The sequence below is a fragment of the Plectropomus leopardus genome, chromosome 11 (assembly GCF_026936395.1).
Source record: "Plectropomus leopardus strain MGB_pleo_1.0 chromosome 11, ASM2693639v1, whole genome shotgun sequence".
Taxonomy (NCBI): domain Eukaryota; kingdom Metazoa; phylum Chordata; class Actinopteri; order Perciformes; family Serranidae; genus Plectropomus; species Plectropomus leopardus.
In genome coordinates, this window is record NC_142186.1 from 18214679 (window position 1) to 18235990 (window position 21312).

The window sequence follows — 21312 nt, forward strand, 5'->3', positions numbered from 1 at the left end:
CGACATGGGTTAGGCAGATGATGTGATGAATAATCCCTGGTCGTTTTAATTAACTTTTCCCTGTCCTGTAATGACCAAGCTGGTCAACAGACCCGGTCAATAAGCATGTTAATATCAAACAAATAAAACTGCGGATGATTAAAAACCTCCTGCGTTATTAAATTTGAAATTCAAATGAAATTTATGCTCCCAGTGCGCACTGCATGCTAATAGCGCCCACAGAGAGTCCCAGGGTTCAACACACGTTTTGCCCACAAGTTCTTATTATGTAACAGCAGCATCCTCCGTAGATTTAACTAAATGTCAGCGGGCAAAGTGATGAGCCTATTCAATATAACCAGCTTATCATTTTATTTTCAGTCTGACACACAGTGCAATCACTTACTTTAATAGATAATCTCAGTAACCTGCTGCACCAACAGTCTCTATAGTGCCAATAAACCACCTTGAGATTTTTTTTTGTTAATGTTTATCATTTTTGAGGTATAAAATGCTCCAAAGTCAACTGCATCGACCCCTTCATCATCATCTTCACCATCTGATGTTTTAGACTAATATCATAAAATGAATAATCCTCCACCGGAATGCACCAGTTTTAATCAAAACTGTTAAGATAATTGAACGCAATTACAGTAATGTGAAAGTTTGAGATAATATAGGTCTGCCGGCAGAACAATGCAGCCTTTATGTCTTGAGTAATAGTTTGTGTATATTAAGTCTTAAGAAGTCAAAACGTGCAAAATCCCGCGGGGTGATTTATGTCACAGACAGAATAAGTTTTTAATGAGAAGAAAAACGAGAGAGAGAGAAAAAAACACGGGGAGGCTTTTATAGAATAAAACACTTGAGTAGCTTTTAAGTGAAGTAAACAGGCTACACACGTATGCGCAGGTTGAGTTGACCCACTTAAAGTTTGAACAATGTTTATATCTGTGGAGAAGAGTTTGCGTAAAACCTTTGGGGTTGAGATCATTTGTGCACAGTAAGGAGCATTAGGCTACATGTTTTGAAAATGAACTTAAATTGGAGTTCACTTTTATTTACAATATTGTTTTGGCTATTTGGTGGTTGTATGGTGATAGTTTAAAAATATAGGGTATTTACCACCAGCCTCATCACCCAGCGCAGGTCATCATCCCGCTTTCTTTAAATTTATGGAACGTGATGTTCTGTAAAATTTCAATAAGTGGCCCCCTAATTCCTCCTTCCTAATTCACTCTCATTTAACTTTACCTTCCTTCCGCTGTCTTTTATTATGGAGGGGGCGGTGGGGGGTGGAGGAGGGTGGAGAGCTGTCTGAGGCGCTCTATTGATGACCTCACGGTAGTATGTGGCGGTGCGGCGGGACGGAGCCGCTGATTGGTCGCCCGTGTCACAGCGGCACTTCAAAGCCGGAGAGGAGCCTACAATTGTGGAAGAATGGGCGGAACACATCATTGTATTGCACACCTCTAAAAAAACAGTGCTCTGATTCATAAATATAAAAAGATCCTCTGAGGAGGGCAGTGTTTTTGTGTGATGGCAACTTCACTTCTAGGGGTGAGTCGAAAGGACTTTCTTACTGGTTTAATTAGTTCTTGTCATTGTCCGGCGGAGGGGGATTAAACTTGCAGCGGCCGCAAAGTAGCAGCAAAGGCAGTGCGTTGGTTAGATTTTCAGCAAGCGGTTCGTGTGAGAAAAGCTCTGCGAGAAGTTTTGTCAAAAACAGCGCATGTTTTCCTTGGTGTTGTGTTTGGCATGCATTTGTAAGCGCTGTGTGTCGCGTTGCAGTTGTCTACTTTCTGTTCGTCCAGGTAGGAAGTAATAATCATGATTTCCAAACTTAAAAAAAGTAAAACACCAGCTCAGATATTTGAAAAAAATGTGTTAACTAACTTGTCATTCAGTTACGAGCTGAAATTCTGCATAGAAATGTATGAAATGAACTTGCTAAACTTGTTAGACTGAGCATCACTCACAGCTTTTCTTGTTTCTTTCAGGAGGAGCCGAGATTAGGATCGACTCCTTTAGCCATGTTAGCTGCAACATGCAACAAAATAGGGAGTCCGAGCCCTTCACCGTCCACCATTTCGGATAATTCCTCGTCATTTGGAAAAGGCTTCCACCCGTGGAAAAGAGCCGCCGCGAGCAGCTGCAGCCTCGGATCCGGCCTGTCCGGCTTCGGGGTGTCCCGCAATGGATCCGGCATCTCGGACTCTTTCGGCACCAACACCTCCTCCGGATCCAGTGCTTTTTCCCTCACGTCTGGCGCCTCGCCCGGCTCTCACTTTGGAAACGATTATTCTGTTTTCCAAGCGTCGGTTTCCAGCAGCTCCCAAGAATCCAGCCACCAGCCGGTTTTCATCTCCAAGGTGCACACCTCAGTGGACAGCTTGCAGGGTATCTATCCGAGGATGAGCGTGGCGCATCCCTACGAGTCCTGGTTCAAGTCGTCTCATCCTGGTATCCCCACTGGAGAAGTCGGAACCACCGGAGCCTCTGCGTGGTGGGATGTGGGAGCGGGATGGATTGATGTTCAAAACCCTAATGGAGCAGCACTACAAACGTCTTTACATTCCGGTGGACTCCAAACCTCCTTGCACTCTCCTCTGGGCGGATATAATTCTGATTACTCGAGTTTAAGTCACTCTGCTTTCAGTACGAGTCCCTCTCCACACCTGTTGACAACCGGCCAGCACCTGATGGACGGCTTCAAGCCGGTGTTGTCCTCTTATCCGGACACGAGCCCCTCTCCATTAGCCGGGGCAGGGGGGACTATGCTCTCCGGGGGTCCACCTGCGTCTTTAGCGGGGTCTCCGAGGTCATCTGCCCGGCGGTACTCGGGCAGAGCCACCTGCGACTGTCCAAACTGCCAGGAGGCGGAGAGACTGGGACCGGCGGGCGCCAGCCTCCGGAGAAAAGGTCTCCACAGCTGTCACATCCCCGGCTGTGGGAAGGTTTACGGGAAAACGTCGCACCTAAAGGCGCATTTGAGGTGGCACACCGGCGAGAGGCCGTTTGTGTGCAACTGGCTCTTTTGCGGGAAGAGGTTCACGCGCTCCGACGAGCTCCAGCGACATTTACGCACACACACCGGGGAGAAAAGATTCGCCTGTCCGGTGTGCAACAAGAGATTTATGCGTAGCGATCACCTGAGTAAACATGTAAAAACTCACAGCGCCGGAGGATCCGCCGGCTCTGGCTCCGGGGGCAGCGGAGGGAAGAGGGGGAGCGATACCGACAGCGAGCACAGCGCGCCGGGAAGCCCTCCGTGCCATTCCCCCGACCTGTTGCACCAATCTGAGTCAACCCAGGGAGTAGGCATGAACGGCCTCTAAAGCTCCCCTCAGTGAAGTAAAAACTGTAAAACAACAAAGTGTTGTGATGGGATTGTCCGAGAGGACACGGGAGTGGACATACTTTTGCTGTATGCGCAATGCTTCATAACGAGTATCGTCATTTAATGAGAAAATAGGCCTATACGTTTCTTTGACCTTTTCCAAGTGTTTAAGACTACTAATTATATAATTTCATAGCTGTACCATCAGAAACTTCTCATTAATACATCTGCGGTGTGAACGTGTAATCAAGTCATTGTGGGCACACTGGAACCGGGCACAAGTTTTTATTTGCATCTGAATTCTTCCTCGATGTTTTATTTCCCTGCATAGGAGACGCAAAAGATAAAAACCCTGCTGTGAAAATTTAGGCCTGCAAAGTTGTGCTACTGCTGTCATACATATTGTTCAAAACCAAACTCTGGCACTTTATTATCGAGCAAATTGTTCATGTTTGTCCCTGTGGACGGACTGCTCGATAGGAACAAATACCTGTAGAGTATGGTCAGATACAGGATGGGTTTGTTTTATCTGCCTGATCCCATCAAGCGTTTAATAATGGAGGAGCAGTTTATATCACATATTGCTATTCACTCCACAGCCTACAGTATGTGCGCCAAGCCAAGTTTGTAAGTAGTCGAGGTTACTTACACTTCGCTGCAAAATGTGTTGTAAATACTGAGAAATGTAGGTTAGAATAATTACAGCCCGATGTAAAGGTGAGTAATGTATTTGTCCAGGAGACGATTTTGTATAGGTATTTCTAGTTGTATATGGACTCTAGTAAATATTTGAAAATATACGGAAATGTACTTGGATTTTTCTTTGACATGATATGAAATGTATTGTGGGGAGTTATATTTAACCACGAGTTTTCTTGTATTTAGGGGTCTATCATTAGGCGCACTTTGAATTTATTTGTTAAGGTTTTGAAATCATTTACTGTTTACCCGCTCATTTAATTTAAGTAAGCATGTTGTAAAGTGATTTTAATTTTACAATGGTATTTCCCCCCTCTCCGAGAATGGCTTTTTATGTAAGCCACTCAATAAAGTCAGTATGAATTCAGAAGCGGTTGATCGAGGTTTGTTTGATTGTTGAGTTGATAAAGTCCGTTTTTGAACGACAGACCAGGGAGTATGAAATCATTAGATTGCACCGAATTTATTATTTTATATTATAACATGACGTATTTTTTCTATCATTAATTTAATAACACAGGTGTTGCATTTCATGACCTCCGTGTACAGCTGCTGGTTTTTACACGTTTTTCAGGCCAGGGTGAGAAAAGGGGCCTGCAGCAATACACGCGGCCTCACGCAAAAAATATTTTATATTTTAACAAAAATAAATAAATAATTACATTGAGAGCATGCTGTTTAAAAAGAAAAGTATAAAGTCGATTTATTCAGACCTAATTACCGGTCTATATTAGTTTTTCTGTTCAACGTGAAAATAACATTTTCTCCGAGGAAAGTCATCACAGGTCAAACACGCCTAATTATGTCAACCCACCACTTTATTGGTATTTGGTAACTGTATGATAAACAGCACGTAATTTAATGCAATTCTTAAGGTACGTACTGTCAATTAGTCTGTCTCTTTTGGTCAATTATTTGTCCTTTCCCTAAATTCCGAAAATATTAATTTAGATTTTTTTTTTTGTAAAACAAAACCAAAAAAACTTTCTGGCCCAGCGGACATTTCTTAAACCAGGCACACCTCCTGCTCAATACGTTTAGTGTTTACAGATAAACGCCTACATTAAGGACGATAAATATTTAATTAGTGTAATACAATTAATGGATAATTCTGTGGCGAGAAGTCTTGTTTAAAGGTTGAGTTTATTTTTGACTTAATGTACAGTTAGACTAAATCGGTTTACCATTACAAAAAATTAAAATGATCAGTAGACGTTTTTAGAAACTACAACATATTTATAAGTTTATATTACCAATTTATTTATATCAATTTGCTGTTTGTTTTCACATTTTGTTATGTGTATTTGGGCTTAAATATCAGTTTGAGGTCTCACAACTACGTCTTACATTCCGCCAAAGCTGACAGTTTGTATTTTGTATTCTCTGTCAGTTATAACTGCTTATTGAGATAACGACATTTTCCCTATATTTACATTGTTCTGTGTCTTGTTTCTAGAGGATTTACGCATCAAATTTATGCACGTATATCCACACAGCGGTAGTGATAGTGTGCGCACGTGCGTCAAGACCATCCTCCAAAATGTGCTACAAAAATGACAGGCAGCATGAAAAACATCAGCCCTACTGATTATTATATTTTTCTGAGTATTGTGTTTTCTGTTTCTTGAGCGTATCCTTAAAGGTTAAACTAAAGCCAGTATTATCAAACTTCAGGTACACTGCTCTCTGTTCACAGCTCTGTAGCGCCATCTAGCGCTTTAATGTTCAACCAACAGTAATTCAAAGTCCAGCCTGAATCCACCAGCAGTTTATAGTTAGGAGTTCTGGAGTTTTTCCAGGCGGCTGGGAAAATGTATTCTGGGTTAAGCAAGTTCTCTTTCAGTCTCCCCACTTTACCCATCTACACTTTTGACTTTTCACCGCTGCACAACAAATTCAACTGTAGAGACGAATACTTGGACCATCCAAGTAACCATTTCTTCCACATTAAGAGACGTGCACTTATAAGAACAATATTTAAAAAATCACAAGACCCAGATCCCCTACCTGACCTCCTTTAATCATGTGCGGCACAAATGGGCATCAGGCTGGGATGAAGCACAACCTGAAAACAGAGACTCATTAGAATTTAATGACGGTGTCTATGATAATGCTTTCCAATTGTGGCAAATTGTGAAGTTAAAACAAAAGTACTTAAATTTAAGGTAAAAGTACTCACAGGTCTCTGGGGAATTCATTAGGACACCTTATCAGAGCGATGAATATACTCTCTCCAAATGTGTTGGAATTTCTGAAAAAGGCCTATAATGACATAGAATATTTAGTTTTCCTTTCTCAATTTTATTTTCTCACATACAGCAAAGTGTACAGGTGCTGACACACACATACATACTCAAAGGGATGACGTTGCAGCTGGTTTCACCTTTGCATCCTCTTGTCCTGTCTCCTCTGCTCTGTTCTTACTTTCTCTGACGATGGTGCAGTCAAGCAGAAAATGCTGCAGGGACATATAGCCAAATTTAAAAAATAAACCAAGACTGAGGGAACCAAGAAACTGAAATAATAGTACAGATGAGCTTTGACTGCAGCAATTCTGCCTGTAATCTGGTATTTAGGACTCGGATATGAAGACATTTATGGCCTTCAGCACAGTTACATGCTACACTGAATTACCTGTGTTTTGAATTTATCAAAATAATAAGTAATCAAAGCCAGAGATTAAATGTAATGGTATAGCTGTTAGTTGTTATGTGGCTTACATGCTTTATTCTGTCATTTTTGTAACTCAGGTTGCAACAAGATATAGTTCAAGCTTTTGTGTTGCTGCTTGTGTTTCGGTAAAGTCAGAGACAAGAGAAATACGCTGTTCACCACTAAAGGCAGAAAATATATTCACATAAAAAGGACCATGGGTAAAATATCAATACTTGGTTATGTAGTCCAGTTTTCTCTTTTGCATAAGGTTTGATAAATTAAGTTTATCTGTTTACCTCCTATAGGTTTATTAGAAAAAATGCCTAACAAAAAACATTCAAAATTCCAGGCAAGACTGCATTATTGGCAAAGTTGGTAGTTTAAGAAATGGAAAATATGTTTCATATGCATTAACCTGGATTGGAAGGCATTAAATTAATTTAATAATGTACTACTAGACATACTGTATATTACCACAAACTGCTATCAAAATGTGGAAAGTTATATATCTTTTACTGATATGTTTGACTGTCACTTGAGCATCTGAGAGAAGAAATCTTCTCTTAAAAAAAACTGTCTTGAAGTTTTCAACTTCCTCAACATGACTAAAATATAAGCACTCAAAAAGTAATTACGAGATATAAACAGAGTCGTTTCCGCCTGATGTCTCAGAGTGCACGGCTCTGTGTTGTCATGTTATTAACACCTCCCCAGACTTTTGCAGCATCACCTGGTCCTCACAGGAGTGTCCCACCGCTGCTCTCATTTGAATCAAGTTGGCCTCAGAGAGGAAGGGCACACATGCCGCGATGAGGGAGGGTGAGCTGCCAACTGTGGATGAAGGCTACATTAACGGCCATGGTCAGAGCACGCAGCATGTTGGCAGCCAAAGCCAGCTTAAATCCAGTCACCTAGAAAACACAAGACAAATAATATTAACCTCCACTGAATAATAAAGATTTGGATGTATAAGTGATTCTGAAGTTGATTTTTGCTTAATAAAATGGTTGATCACAATCATGATCGAGCCTTCGTGCACACACCAGTTGCTCTTGGTATGATGAAATATATTGAGGTTTTCTAGCTCCACCAGCAAATCACAGTGTTGTGGTGACACCTCTCAACGATGATGCATCTGTGGCCAATTTTGTGGTTAAAACCACCAACCGCACCGTCGTTGTCATCAAACCAACCAATCTCCTGGGAAAGGCAATTTGACGAGGCAAAGAGGTTAGTCAAAATAATTAACAGTAATTGCTGCAACAGTGACAGTGGTGCCCTTATACAATGCTTTCAGAAATTTGGATTCATTGAAGTCACAGGTGGTGTTTCACCTGTCTGTGCTGATAAGTGGACTACCTGCAGACCGAACCTCACCGAGGGAGGCTCGGCTGGTTTTACAGAGTCAGATATAACGACTTCAGAACATCAGTGTCTATTAAATGAATACATGAATAAATGAATACTTTGCTACCTGAAAACAAACGTCTGAGGGAACTCTGACAATGAAAGAGAGATAAAAACACAAATTTTCTCCTCTGATATCAAGGCGAATCACTTGAAAATACTACTGAAACTTAAAAGTATGACATTGAAATGCATGATCACATTACATTCAGTCATGGTCATCTATTAAATCCATCCCAATATTTTATATCTACAAAGATTATGACAGCTGACACTCAAGACAAAGGCTCCTACAGCAGGTAAGGCCTGAGCCGGTGTCTTAGTGAAGGTGATACGAGCATGTTTAAAGCTTTCCCCTCTCCGTGACACTGACAGAGACCACTATTCTGAAAAATATACTGGAAAATCTGAAGGTGCATTAGTCAATTTCTACACTGACAGAAAATTTGACAGCAACTTTTGATAGTTTATTGTCAAGTTAAAATAATAAACATTTGATGGCTTTTTATGTTTGTGAATTTGCTGCTTTTCTAGGTCCAATACTACAGTTAACTGAATATCTTTGAGTTTTAACACACAAAATGACATCTGAAGACATCAGCGTGGACTATGGAAAACTGTGATGGACATTTTCACTGTTTTCCAGTGTTTTATGTTGAAAATTAATTAGCAAGTAAATCAAGAACCAAAATAATAATAATCCTAAATCACAGCCCTAATCAGGATTACAGTGTAATGTTACTGCTGCATGATAAGAACGCAGATTAACTGCGGGTTTGGGTACCTTTTAATACCTGTTGTTGTATTAGTATCATCAGCTGGTAGTAACAGTGTACACCGAGTTTTACACAGTTTTATTTCGGCCTTTTGAAAGAATCACAGTCATGTTTGTCACCAGATTTTTCCGAATCAATTTCTGCTTTGGATGAGGCAGATAGTTTGTTACTTGTTTGAAAACCTAAAACAAACAGGATATCTGCTCTCTGGTTTTGGAATAAAATACAATGAAAATCTGACCAAATGAACGGTAGAGAAATGGCTCCACCCAGTGGTACAAACATGTAAGTTTCACCATTTCTAAATTTGAGTCGTAAATTCTTAACCTGATGAAAATGCATTTCATTATTCAGGGGGTAAAAAATGTTTTACACAGCAGGTTGAACATCTTATGTAACTTCAGTGAAATGTGAAAATTACTCAGATTTCAGGCATTCAAAACTGTAAATATGTTTCCATGCAAAACTGATATTAGCAGGCTTTGTTGAAATCCTTTCATGCATTGCAAATTATAGAGGAAGTTCCACAGTCTTGAATTAAACATTTTAGTTGCATGGATTTGAAAAATAACAGAATTATCATTTTTTCCTAAACCTAGACACAAAATGATCTTCAAATATAATTTCCTGTTTAATGTTTTTCAGGTTAATGTATTAACAGTATAAGAAACAGCCATTCTTTTAAGATGAAATAAATTACAATAACTCATTGCTAAAGTATTAAGACACTGAACTCATTAATGTATACTCAATGAATTAAAATGTGCTGCTGTGTAAAATACTGTGAAAACACAATTTTGTTTAAATCGAGATCAATCATATTTACAGGCTGCATACATGCAAGTTTAAGTTACTCCAACTTTCAAGCACGGGCCTACAAATGTTTCAGGCTGTAAATGTGTACAGCTCATAGAGTATTTTCATTAATAACTGCACATAATATATACATCTTACCATTAGTAACCAGTCCTTTCCAAAGCCAACATTTTTAACCTGTCACAGTAGTAAAAGCACAGGTTTTACTTATCACAGTGGTTAACAATGGCGAGCTTTTCCTCCTGTGACATGCCAAAATGTCTTCTGTGATCATCATCTGGACGAGTGTGGAGTTATTCTGGTTTACTTGTTGTCACTGATCCTCATGAAACCAAAAAACAAAATCAACAATGTGTTGTCTGTTTTTCAATGCTTCCTGACTCTCCACTCCATTGCAATAAAGGTTCAATTATTCTGGGCACAGAAGTTTTTCGCAAACATTAAGACAAGAGTAAATAGCAACATCTATGTGTTTCTCATAGTTTTTGGAGAACAATGGAGGTCTAGGGCACAGAGGAATAAGCTATATCATGCCTTGGATACAAAAGTAATACTATCCATGGGAAAATTAAAATTAAAAAAAGAGAAAAATAGAGTATGCCACTGCCCTTGTGTTCTCAAAACAGCCACAAGGGAGCAGAACTTGCTCACACATCCATCCTCTGTTTAAGATAAGCCTACCTGATATCAATTTATCTGACTCAGTGCTTATACTGATATTATTGCAGCTGTGAGGAATGTGTGTGCATCTGTTTTGTTTCATATTCAAACAGTTTACACCAACATCCTGCAAGCACAGCTTGCGGTCATAAAAGGTGGAAAATAGAGGGACATTTTACAAAAATGGACACATTTCAATACTCAGACACATACAGTATTTCACAAAACACTTTCATACGTTCTGTAGCAGGGCAATGATAATCAGTCATGCTAAAGTCCAGGCTGCTGCAGGCATATTTGTTACATGAAAATTCATAATCTACTCAAGACTACTTAGCTGCATTCCTTGAACTGCCTTTGGATGCCAGGGCCTGCATCCAAAGACCACAACAGCTCTGACAGAACATTTAAACTTCAGCAAAGATAACAGCTGAAATATAAACAGTAAGCTCCTCCAAAAGGGGTATCTGGAATATTACTTTTCATTCACTTTGGCATGCAACTGCAAAGCTGTGAACAGCTCAAACACTGGCTTCCTTTTGTATTATTTCTAAAGACTAAATATGATGTAACAGTTTAAAATAGCGATCTATCAAGGTATTCATCACAGGACATGTGCATAACATGTTAAGTGAGATAACATGGCTTGAGTCCTTGATGAGATTAACCTTTCACTTCATTTTGGCTTTGAGTCACTCAGAACAGCAGTGATAATGACACTCTGTAAAATCAATAATACCAACTGTTACAAAAAATAAGTAAGGCATGAATAACAATGCAAGAAGAAACACTATTATGACACAATACTGTGCAAAAGTCTTAAGCCACCACTGATTTTTTGTTGTAATAAAGTTGTAATGACAATATATATAAATTGTCTCTATTAAGATACAAAGAAATAATACAAAGAACACACATGATGCATTAAAACACCAAATTTGCATTTTTTAAACACTGCATACATATTTTCTGTATGCTCTGGTTGTGTTTCAGTGAATAGATTACTGAGAAATAAATATTTATTATTATAATGTTTATCAAATAACAAAGTTTAAGGTGGCTTAAGACTTTTGATCTTCACAGATCTGTATTTATGCCTTATTAATATAGCCTACTGCAACAAGCATATTTAGCACCTGCTTTTATTGCCAAATTCCCAGTGCTGTGTTGGCTGCACAAGCCGCATCAGTGTAAATATATTTGAATAATAATTATCTTGAAGCTAAATGCTCACTGAGTGATTAACCTTGTTTATTGTGTCTCCTCGTCGCATTAGTCACCTCCAACCTGTGTAATAACGTGTTTCAGTAGCCTTGTTAGCATGCTTATCTCTAACCTCAGCCTCCTGTCGAAACTACAGGTATCGCTCGGTTTCAGGTGTTGCAAGTCTCGTGCGTAAATAGAGCGGTGCATTACGGGTATTGTAGTCACTAACCGCGAGAGGCCACTCCTTTGCCGTGGTTCGGGCATTATATTAAACTTCCATTCCCAAAATGCTCCCCGCCCGAGAGCAAACAGAGTACAGAGCTGTAACGTGAGGAGGTGAACATCACAGATACGCCCCAGAAAAAGAGTGTAAATGATAGTGGGTTGCTCTCTTTTTCCTGCCAGCGCTCCGAAGCTAAACTACAATCATCTCATGCCGACGGTGAGATCAAACTTTGTTTGGTTTTCTCGTATTTGATGGTTTTTCGCGTCTCTTTTTTCATAAAAGTGAGTGTCCTAAATAGAGAAATTCATTTTATTAATGTGTAACTACTGAGTGTATACGCACACCTGTTGGGGCGCTGATACTTGTCAATGTTGGCTGTTGAAGCTGTGCTTGGTGAAGCTGGAGCTTTTAATATGTGAATCTGTGTTGCTTACTCTGGGTTATTAAGAAATGCTAGATTTGTTTCAGGACATTTTCATCTGATTTAATAATAATAAAAAAAAAAAGCAACTATGAAACATGCACAAGATTTCAGCTTAGGTAATACTGAGTAACTGCACTACTTGAATCACAGCACAGTGCAAATAATCAGATTATACATATTTACTGTCAGTAGTACAGTGGCCCTGCAGTAGAAGTGCTTAGAGAACCGACTACTGTGTCATCTGCTTGACAAGAACAACCTGTTTTTGTGCACTGGTGTAAGAAACCACATTATTAATGACTGACTCACTGTGACAAGTCTTGAATGGGTAGTGTCCTTTTACGCAAACAAGTGACAGACAGAGTTCAGGCTTTATTCCTCGCTTTGGAACAGTTTCTGTAACAGACTGCAGAGAGCCCGAGGCTCACTGTGCTCAAGGAAACATAGTTGTGACACAACAATGACTTTACTTTCACGTCTTTCATCGTGTAGGTGTTGGTGGTTGTGTCATGGCATTTCAAAATATATGTCTGCTAATGTTTAGGCCTGCATACTTTAACAATATTGCTGCCTATTATTTATTGAATAATCTTTTGTAAAATGTCTGTAAAATGTAGACAGAATGTAATAAAAAATGTACATGGCAACCTCTAAGAATCCAATATAACCTGTCCAAACTGCTTGTTTTGTCCAAATAACAGTCCCAAAGATATTCAGTTTAGTATGCCTGATACAAGACTAAGAAAATCAGCAAATATTCATATTTGTGAAACCGTAGCCAGTAGACATCTGGCATTTTTGTTTTAAGAATGACTTATGACTTAATGAATTATCAAAGCGATACCACCAAAAACTATTTGTCTATCAAATACTCACCACATGTTCTGCTGAATTCTGGAAGAAAACATTTTCTTGCATGCCTCCACGATTAACGGGATCAGGAACAGAATCTAGACACAAAGAGAATTCTGGATGGATTGGAGTAAAAAGAAAAAGCGTTTAACAGCAAACCTATATCAAAACATCTGTTAACAAACTCTCACAAAGCTCGTGAAGCATAACCTAAGTCATATTTATCCAGACATATGCTGAGCACATTCCAAACATACATTTTCACCACACATAATAAACAGCACAGGTGCGCTACTCGTCCATGCGTGAGATTGTTTATGCAGAAGTGTCTTAGTAAAAGTATAGTTTTGGTGAAAGTGTATGTGTTGTGTTGGGAAGTACTGAGCATATAGGATAAATGAGACTTAGATTATACTGCACAAGCTGTGTGAGTTTGTAAACAGAAGTGTTGATACAGTTTTGCTGTTTTTGGACACAGACTGCTGACCTCAATTCATTGAGAATATGGTTTCTTGATTCTTATGAAGAATGTGAAAAAACTCCACAAATTCTTTTCTGCACAAATTAAACTTACCATGTGGTGTGTAAATGATATACAAATGCTTATTGGGGAGGGGGTATATTTCTTCAATACTGTTTAAGATTCATTTTCTGTTGACAGCCAATCAGTTATCTGACTAACTGTTTCAGCCCTAGATAAGTTATTCTGAGTAATGCATATTCATTATGCTCAACTTCAGGCTGCCTGGTTGCTTTTTTAGAAGTAAAAGCTGCAAGTAAATTAGGATATTAACACAATATAATTTTTGTGTTTACAGATGAAAATATGGCAGCTGGAAGAGCAAGGTCCTTCCATCGTGCTGGGAGTCTCATGCGGAGTAAATCTGAGGGGACACTGATTGATCTGGATGACGTCTCTACCAGCAACAACCTGAGTGGTAAAACTTCCCACTTTGCAACAGAGACAGCCTTTGCTCAAAATCAGAAAACCCTCTGACAACGTTCTAACAAAACTTTAAATATTTTCACAGGTGGGTACAGGACAAAGAACTCTGAGTGGCCACTTTTACAGCCTGAAGTCGCACGTACATCTCAGTCAAAAAATCCCTTTTGGAACAAACTGTCTGGATCAAACCCTTTCTTAGAGGACATCGTAGACAGCAGCGTAGAAAAAAACATTTCCAACACATCAAATATAAAACAAGACGATGAAAAACATCTGGACACAAATAATGATGATGCCATTAGTACGTCTTCAGATGAAGGCAATGTCGGGAAGTTTTTGGAAAAAAAACACAAAGCCAGTAACAGATCTGGGAGATGGAGAAGTGCTTCAGACATCCTAGATGATCTGGAGAGAAAAGTGCCAAAACGGCAGAACAGCTTCAAACCGCCTGGGCCAGTGCTTAATCCGGATTTTGAGTGGCTAAAGAATGACAGAGAGGCCTATAAGATGGCCTGGCTGAGCCACAGGCAGCTAACACGCTCATGTCTGGACTTAAATCTAATGAGCCAGAGTCCAGGGTGGGCTCAGACGCAGGCCACTGACTTTCAGGTCATCTGCAAGATCGGCCATGCTGGAGGCTCAGTACAGTTGCCAGAATCAGAAATTAGCATCCATATCCCAGAAGGCCATGTTCCTCCTGGAGAAGTCCAGGAAGTTACACTGAAAGCACTGCTAGACCCTCCTCCTGGACTCAATAACAACTATGTGACAACCATGAGTCCGCTTCTCGAGGTGGTTCTCAGCAACATCAACATAAAGGAGTGCATCTCTCTGGAGGTGAAACTGGCTGGAGAGGTGAAGAACGACCCGTTGAGTCAGGTGATGACTACTGTGTTCGGGCTGGTGTCCAACAAAAGAGAGGGACCTTACCTTAAAGTGGACGACTGTTACATTTACAAGAACATGATACAGATGAAGCTGCAGGAACTGAAGACACATTTTTATGTAATTGCAGTCGCAGAGGCCTCTGCAATCCAGGCTCCCGCTACATCAGTGTGGGATTACCTTGACCGCCAAATCACAGTAGCAGTTTATGGTCCCAGGTTCATCCATCCATCATTCAAGGCTGTAATAGTGGTTTGCTGTCATGAGGACGTTCCGCCAAAGCTTCCGTTTTCAGTGACAGGAAACAAAAATCTGCCTCCACTTGTGCTGCAGCTTTGGGGGAAACATCAGTTTAAACCAGACAAACTGCACAACCTGCATGTCGGGATAAACCTCACAGGCTCAATATTCAAAATCAAACCTGGGGACGAGCTGAAAGAAGTGAGACAAAGTCAGCTCAAAATAGGGACAGTTTTGCAACTGCCAGTTGCGCTATCTTGTGCTAGTAATACAGAAATGAGTCCTTTTAAATTGGATCTACAAGTGAAGGAAACAAATGCTGCAACTGTTGCACATTTCCAGGTTCCTTCCCCTCCCACAGCCCCCATCAGATCAGAAAAGCGAGTGCCAAGGCAGGTAGAAAAGCGGGTTGAAATGTCAAGAAGCTTACCTATTCCCGAGGAAAGGGTTCCAGATTTCCCCAAATTCACAAACAGACCTGTGAACCTACAGTGGTACGGCGTAGCCTTAAAGTCAGTTCTCCGCCAGCCACGCGTAGACTACCTTCTGGAGTATTTCAAGGGGGACACTGTGGCTCTCTTATCCCGAGAGACCGTCAGGTCCGTGGGTAACTCAAAAGTAAAGGAGTGGTATATCGGATTCCTCCGAGGCAGGACTGGTTTAATTCACTGCAAGAACATCAAGCTCATAACCAGAGACCAGGTGATCGACTTCACCGGCATTCAAATCACCACAGAGGTCCTGTTGGACAACATGACGCTGCCCTTCAAGAAACTTACTTATATGTACTCTGCCATCCAGACATTGGTCACTGAGCACATAACCAGCTGGAGAGGTTTTGCTGATGCTTTAGGGTATAGCAATCTGATGCTGGACACCATCACACGGAGGCATGCTGAAACTGAAGCTGATAAAGTTGCCTGCGTACTGGAGAAGCTGAAGGAGGACTGCCATGCTGAGAAGAGCAGGAAGAAGTTTCTACATGAGCTCCTGGTGGTAAGTGGAGAAAAACAATGTATTTAATAAGTGGCTCGAATATTTCCGTCCAGATCGATTTGGCGATGCCTGCAGTTACTGGTGGTAACAGCAAATGCAGGTTAATTCTAGAGGTCAGAGTTCTGGGGGCAGCAAACTATTGTTGTTTAATAAAGAAATAAGGTAATAATTTGCTTTTTTCACCACTCTGTGGGCAACCGTAATCTGATTTTATGCTGCACATGGCATGAGTCGACAGACAGCAGGGCACATTGAAAGGACCTCGCTAAGTTGGAGGCATGTAGCTTGTTGCCTGCAGCTCTTCATCTAACAGCTCACTGTGGCTGCTCCTTCTTGTTCCATTACTCTCTGTAGTATTTCAGCCTGATCTGCTATCAGAATATGCAGAAAATGGTTGTTTTGTTTTGTAGACGCATTTTTGAAAGCAGTAGCAGTTAAATGTTATTTATGTGAAACTGCAGCCACAGGTATTGTTCTGTTTGCATGGGCCCTAATTCAAAGCAGTATTTTTGACTTTTTCAAGTGGGGTTGTATGGCATACTTATCCATAGTCAGTGTATTACATACAGTAGATGTTAGTTAGCATGTCCCCAGAGGGATGTCAGCAAAAACATGTATTGAAATCACGTAAAAAAAAGTCCCACCTAAGAGAAAAAACAGTAACAGTTTAAGTGTATACAACATTGTATTTTAAATGCTATAACTTTACATCAGACAACCCATTGCGAAGGCTAAGTCCTTAATGGCTTCAGTTCCCCATCTATGTGCTCGTCTACGCCACAAGACAAAAACATTAATTTTGGCTCATTGAACACAGGAGCTAATGGCTTACTGTGATAAGATCAGTTAGTTTTTTCTATTGTGTGACTCTGATGTATCTAAACTAACCCTCTTAAACACAAAAGTCACACAACAACACAAACTAACTGATCAAGGCAGCAGTAAACCAGCAGCTCCTCTGTTCAGCGATGTTAAATCGCTTCTTTCTTTTTTTTTTCCAATGGAGTCTGGCTTTAACGAGAGCAATATTCCTTTCCCACTGAAAATCCTTGTCTGACATTAAGGTAAGGCAGTGACATAACTCTCAATATAGTATACAAACTGATATTGGTGTTTTTAGGTGGGATTTTTTTTGTAGGTGGCTGAAAATGTTTTGTGCTGACCCCTTTTCAGCAGTAGATTGCTTAGCTTCCCTGTCGGACTCCAGTCTGCTTCTCCAAACCGGGGTTTCCCGACATCTACTGTCTATAATATACTAACTATAGATAAGTACCCCATGAAACCCCATTTCAAAAAATCTCAACTCTCTCTTTAATGCTACATTTTTTTTTTCGCAAATGTCAGCCCTCAACGCCCAGTACATAATACTGCAAATATATATAAATATTGCAGTACTTTCAATGGTGGGCCAAAGGCTCGGTCACATTTGTGTGGCCTCATTGGGCAAAAGATAGTTATCTAAATGAAAATCCTTAAGATTAGTACTTTAAAATTTTCTGATGAATTCACACTGTGAACTGAGAGTATTTCTTATTTAATACCAAAATCTTTGTGTGTATTACATACAAGAAAAATAAATCTTGGGAAAATACAGCAAATTTGGAAAACAATGGACATGCCCACTATTGTGATTTCACAGCCTGTACGCTGGTTTGTTCTGTGCTCTTCATGGTTCTGTGACAGTTTATCACTATGTTTACCGCCGCAGGGTCTGTTGAAGATGGACTCTGTGAATCTCGTCGCCCAGCTGATTCAGAACACTGTCATTTTGTCCACCGCTGTGGAGCTAGGAGCTCGATGGCGGGAGCTTGCTGATAAAATGGGAAAACTCTCCAGTGCTCAGATAGCAGGCTATGAGGCGCCGCACCGAGGGAAGAGCGGAGAAGTCAGTGTCCAGGTTGGTTAAACAGTAAACACTAATGCAGCAAGCAATGGTAATAACGTAGATAACACTGATTTTGTGGCATTTCTGCAGTGAATATGACGTCAATTTAATTCTCGAAGTTGATTTCTGTATTTCTTGTTCGGTTTCAGTCAATGTGGAAGCCCGCCTATGACTTCCTGTACTCCTGGAGTCTGCGGTACGGAGACAGCTACAGAGACATGATTCAGGATCTGCACCTGGTCCTGGACAAAATGAAAAACCCTGCCACCAGACAGTGGAGGCAGCTGACTGGTGCCCTCATGACAGTGAACTGTCTCGATATCTTTAGAGCCTCTGCACACCCAAAATCCTAAACTTCATGCAAGCACACTCTAGTGACGACGGCAACATCCACGCACTTGAGAGACACAAAGGTTTTGTTCCACAGGAATAAGGTTTTGATGTTGCCTTTGATGTTACTTTGCCCTTTTCTGTAAAGTTTTGCTCACTCATTTTTAAACAAAGGTACTTAATTGAAATTTAATGAGGTACTTGCACTAAAAGCTTGGATCTCACTAAGTGAATTTAAAATATGTTTTCACAATTTTTTAACTGTGAAGAAATCTCACTGCATACCACCAAGAGAAGAAAATGAAGTCCCGTTTGTCACCTTTCTCTAAATATATCTGTGCAAATGTGATGAAGCCTTAATATGAAAGTTCATTTTGGTAGATCATTTTCAGTCAAACATATGAGGTCAGTAGTTCACGACTGACATCAACTGTCCTGTATATCAATTATCTCAATGCTTCTTGTCATCCCTTGCCTTTGCATAGAAGGGAAATGTTACTCAAGACATTTACTGACATTTACATTTACTTTCTGCAAATATGCATCACCTGTAGAGCAGGTTGAATTATTACTTCAATTTCTATTTGATTTCTTCCACTGCATTCCTTAAATCACTGACTACAATAAGTTTTTAAATTAAGGATTCTCATAATTAGAATCTGCTTCATCTTTGTGGATCCTGTGAAACTTTGTATCTGAGGGGTTTTTTTTTATGCATCTGTGCTGGCAATAGCCATGGGCGGATGTATTATCTTTTGGGGTTGTCAGTCCATGTCACCTTACATCCATCTATTTCTCATGAATCCGATATCTCACGAAAGCCTTGAGGGAACTTGGATGCAAGTCTAGTTAGGTTTCCATTTTCTGTAACATGTTTTAGAGTTGTTCTGATTCTGATACTAATATCAGAAATACTCACATACTGCCTAAAATGCTTGCTCTGGCAGGTATTGACGAGCACATAAGTCTATGCAGTTTTCTATGTAGTTTCACACCTGGATAAATTGTCAGGTTTCCCAGATATCAATTCTTCGCAGCTCTAAAATAGTAGCTTACACAGCAAGTTATGCTGTGCAGCCACTGGCAACTACTGTTACACAGTGGCAATGGAGAACTGATTACTGTTCAAAAGTGTAACATTAGCCATTAAAAAAAATGTCAAACTAGATAATAAAGAAAGTTCTATGGCAGTTATTCTCAGGATGTATATGTTTATATTTTACATAGGGTTAATCTGAGCAATGTGATACCACATTGATAGCAATTATTTCACATCTGTACAGGGTTACTAGTATACAGATGTTTTTGTTTTGTTTTGGGGTTTTTTGGGGGGGGTTGTATAATGGTATCGGATCAGAACTCAGCTGTATCAGCTGATACACAAGTTCAGGAACGGGAATTGCTATTGGGAAGGAAAAAATAGTATTGACCATCTCTAATATGTACAACATCTGTTTATTCTGTAATATACTGTAAGTAGCCAATAATAATGTGAAAACTGTTGCTAACTAACAATCTCAAGGGTCGCAGTACTGACAGTACATTCATCTGTATTGAAGTGTGTGTGCTAAAAATGAGAATGTGCTACCAAAGTGAAAGTTTTCTGATGCCAGTAAACAAACCATAGCGATGCTACTATAGAAGTGATATAAACTATTGTCTTAAATGTAAGTAATTATAGTGTATTTGCTATTTTTTATACTGTAGTGTATAGATATGTACAAAGATCCATTTCATTAAGGTATACAATGTTACTGTTGTGTTTGTATCATCATGTTTTCATTGCCAAATGGAAACCTCATTGTGTAGAGTAGTGCCAGTGAAGTATAGTAAGCAGTGCCCTCAGTCACAGAAATATTAAATAAGGGAGATGTGTTGCAAGAAATATGAATAAAACGTAAAATAAAGCTGCAGAAAACTGATCTCAAATCTGATCTCTTTACTAATAAATAAGACAATTAAATAATAGACCATTCGACAGACAGTGGCTAAACTGTTACTGTTAACAAACTACGTGTTGTTTAAATAGTATTTCAGTAACTAAAAACTTGAGACATTGAGACTTGAGACATGAGACATTTGTAATTTTCCCAGTTAAGTCATGTTAAATCACACCATTGAAGCAAATGACTTCTCCCTGCAGTGTTTTCCACTTTTCTCTGTCTGTTTGCTTTTCCCAACACTGTTTGTTTAAGCAAGTTTCAGCTGAGAGCATTGTGTGCCAATTCCCTATCAAACAGAGAGCACAGAACGCTGCACCGACTTTACTTTGGCTCACTGAAAGCACCGCGGGAAAAGTAAATCAAATGAGGAAAATGGTATCAGACAACAGAGGGAACTGATTAAATCTGCAAGCTGAGAGTGATTGTAAGATTGTATTTTTATTTGTAATGGTCGATGATAAACAGAGTGGGAGTTTAGAGGGAACATCAAGGACAAAATCAGAGATATGAAACGATTTGATGTTTAGAGACACAAAGTAAGAAATGATGTGCAAATTACTCCTGAGTTTTTTCTCACTGAAATAACTACTTTTGTAGTAAACATCCATCAGACAGAGTGGTCATATCAGCCTCCCTTTTATTACCACAAGGAAGCCAGAATTATGTCCTTCTCTGGCAGCGAGTAAAGAAATATCAGGGAACTGCACCTTATAATTCAGTGTTCAGCTCGGTGTGTAATTTTTCTGATCATTGCTAAAAATTTTAAGATTAATTTGGCATGGCATTTCTCCTAAAACATAATTTGCAATTTGAAACAAAGTTATATATAAGTTTAAAGCATTTAATAGCAGACTCCCTTGAACACAGAGGACAAAGGTTTACTGTTTGAGTGAGAGTCAAACATGAGTGAGGGTCAGTTCAGGGGAAGGATTAAGTTGCCAGTTTATCTAGCTGAAGCTCAAATGTATAATTCGTCATAGATAAAAAGTTAACAATCAGTTACTGAAGCAAACACTGAAGAGGAACACCACCTAAATTTAGAATCCC

General features: G+C 39.7%; 2 protein-coding genes and 1 long non-coding RNA gene across 7 annotated transcripts in view; 2 read left to right on the plus strand and 1 right to left on the minus strand.

Annotated features, from left to right (window-relative positions):
- The window catches only part of LOC148188243 (uncharacterized), a 73673-nt gene that overhangs the window by 42900 nt on the left and 9461 nt on the right, over nt 1–21312 (minus strand). For 2 of the 4 annotated variants that reach the window (XR_015777896.1, XR_015777895.1), the window contains exons 3-7: nt 13065–13138; nt 7404–7584; nt 6372–6476; nt 6198–6280; nt 6026–6083 (exon numbers count right to left, since the gene is read on the minus strand). This is a non-coding gene — a long non-coding RNA (uncharacterized LOC148188243). Of the gene's footprint in view, nt 1–1263; nt 1404–6025; nt 6084–6197; nt 6281–6371; nt 6477–7403; nt 7585–7716; nt 7874–13064; nt 13139–21312 lie in introns of those variants that run through there. The other 2 variants (XR_015777898.1, XR_015777897.1) reach the window with 2 other exon arrangements.
- sp8b (sp8 transcription factor b) lies at nt 1404–4365 on the plus strand. Its single transcript, XM_042490295.2, has 2 exons — nt 1404–1539; nt 1980–4365. The coding sequence occupies exons 1-2, from the start codon at nt 1519–1521 to the stop codon at nt 3315–3317; spliced, it is 1359 nt and encodes a 452-aa protein (XP_042346229.1). The 5' UTR covers nt 1404–1518; the 3' UTR covers nt 3318–4365.
- Nucleotides 11842–20244, plus strand: macc1 (MET transcriptional regulator MACC1). Of its 2 annotated transcripts, none has more exons than XM_042490843.2 (5): nt 11842–11980; nt 13859–13978; nt 14072–16107; nt 17816–18004; nt 18142–20244. In XM_042490843.2, exons 2-5 carry the CDS (start codon nt 13867–13869, stop codon nt 18343–18345), a joined length of 2541 nt encoding a protein of 846 aa, XP_042346777.2. In that variant the 5' UTR covers nt 11842–11980; nt 13859–13866; the 3' UTR covers nt 18346–20244. The 2 variants fall into 2 exon arrangements, with proteins under 2 accessions (XP_042346777.2, XP_042346775.2); XM_042490841.2 differs by having other exon boundaries at nt 11908–12045.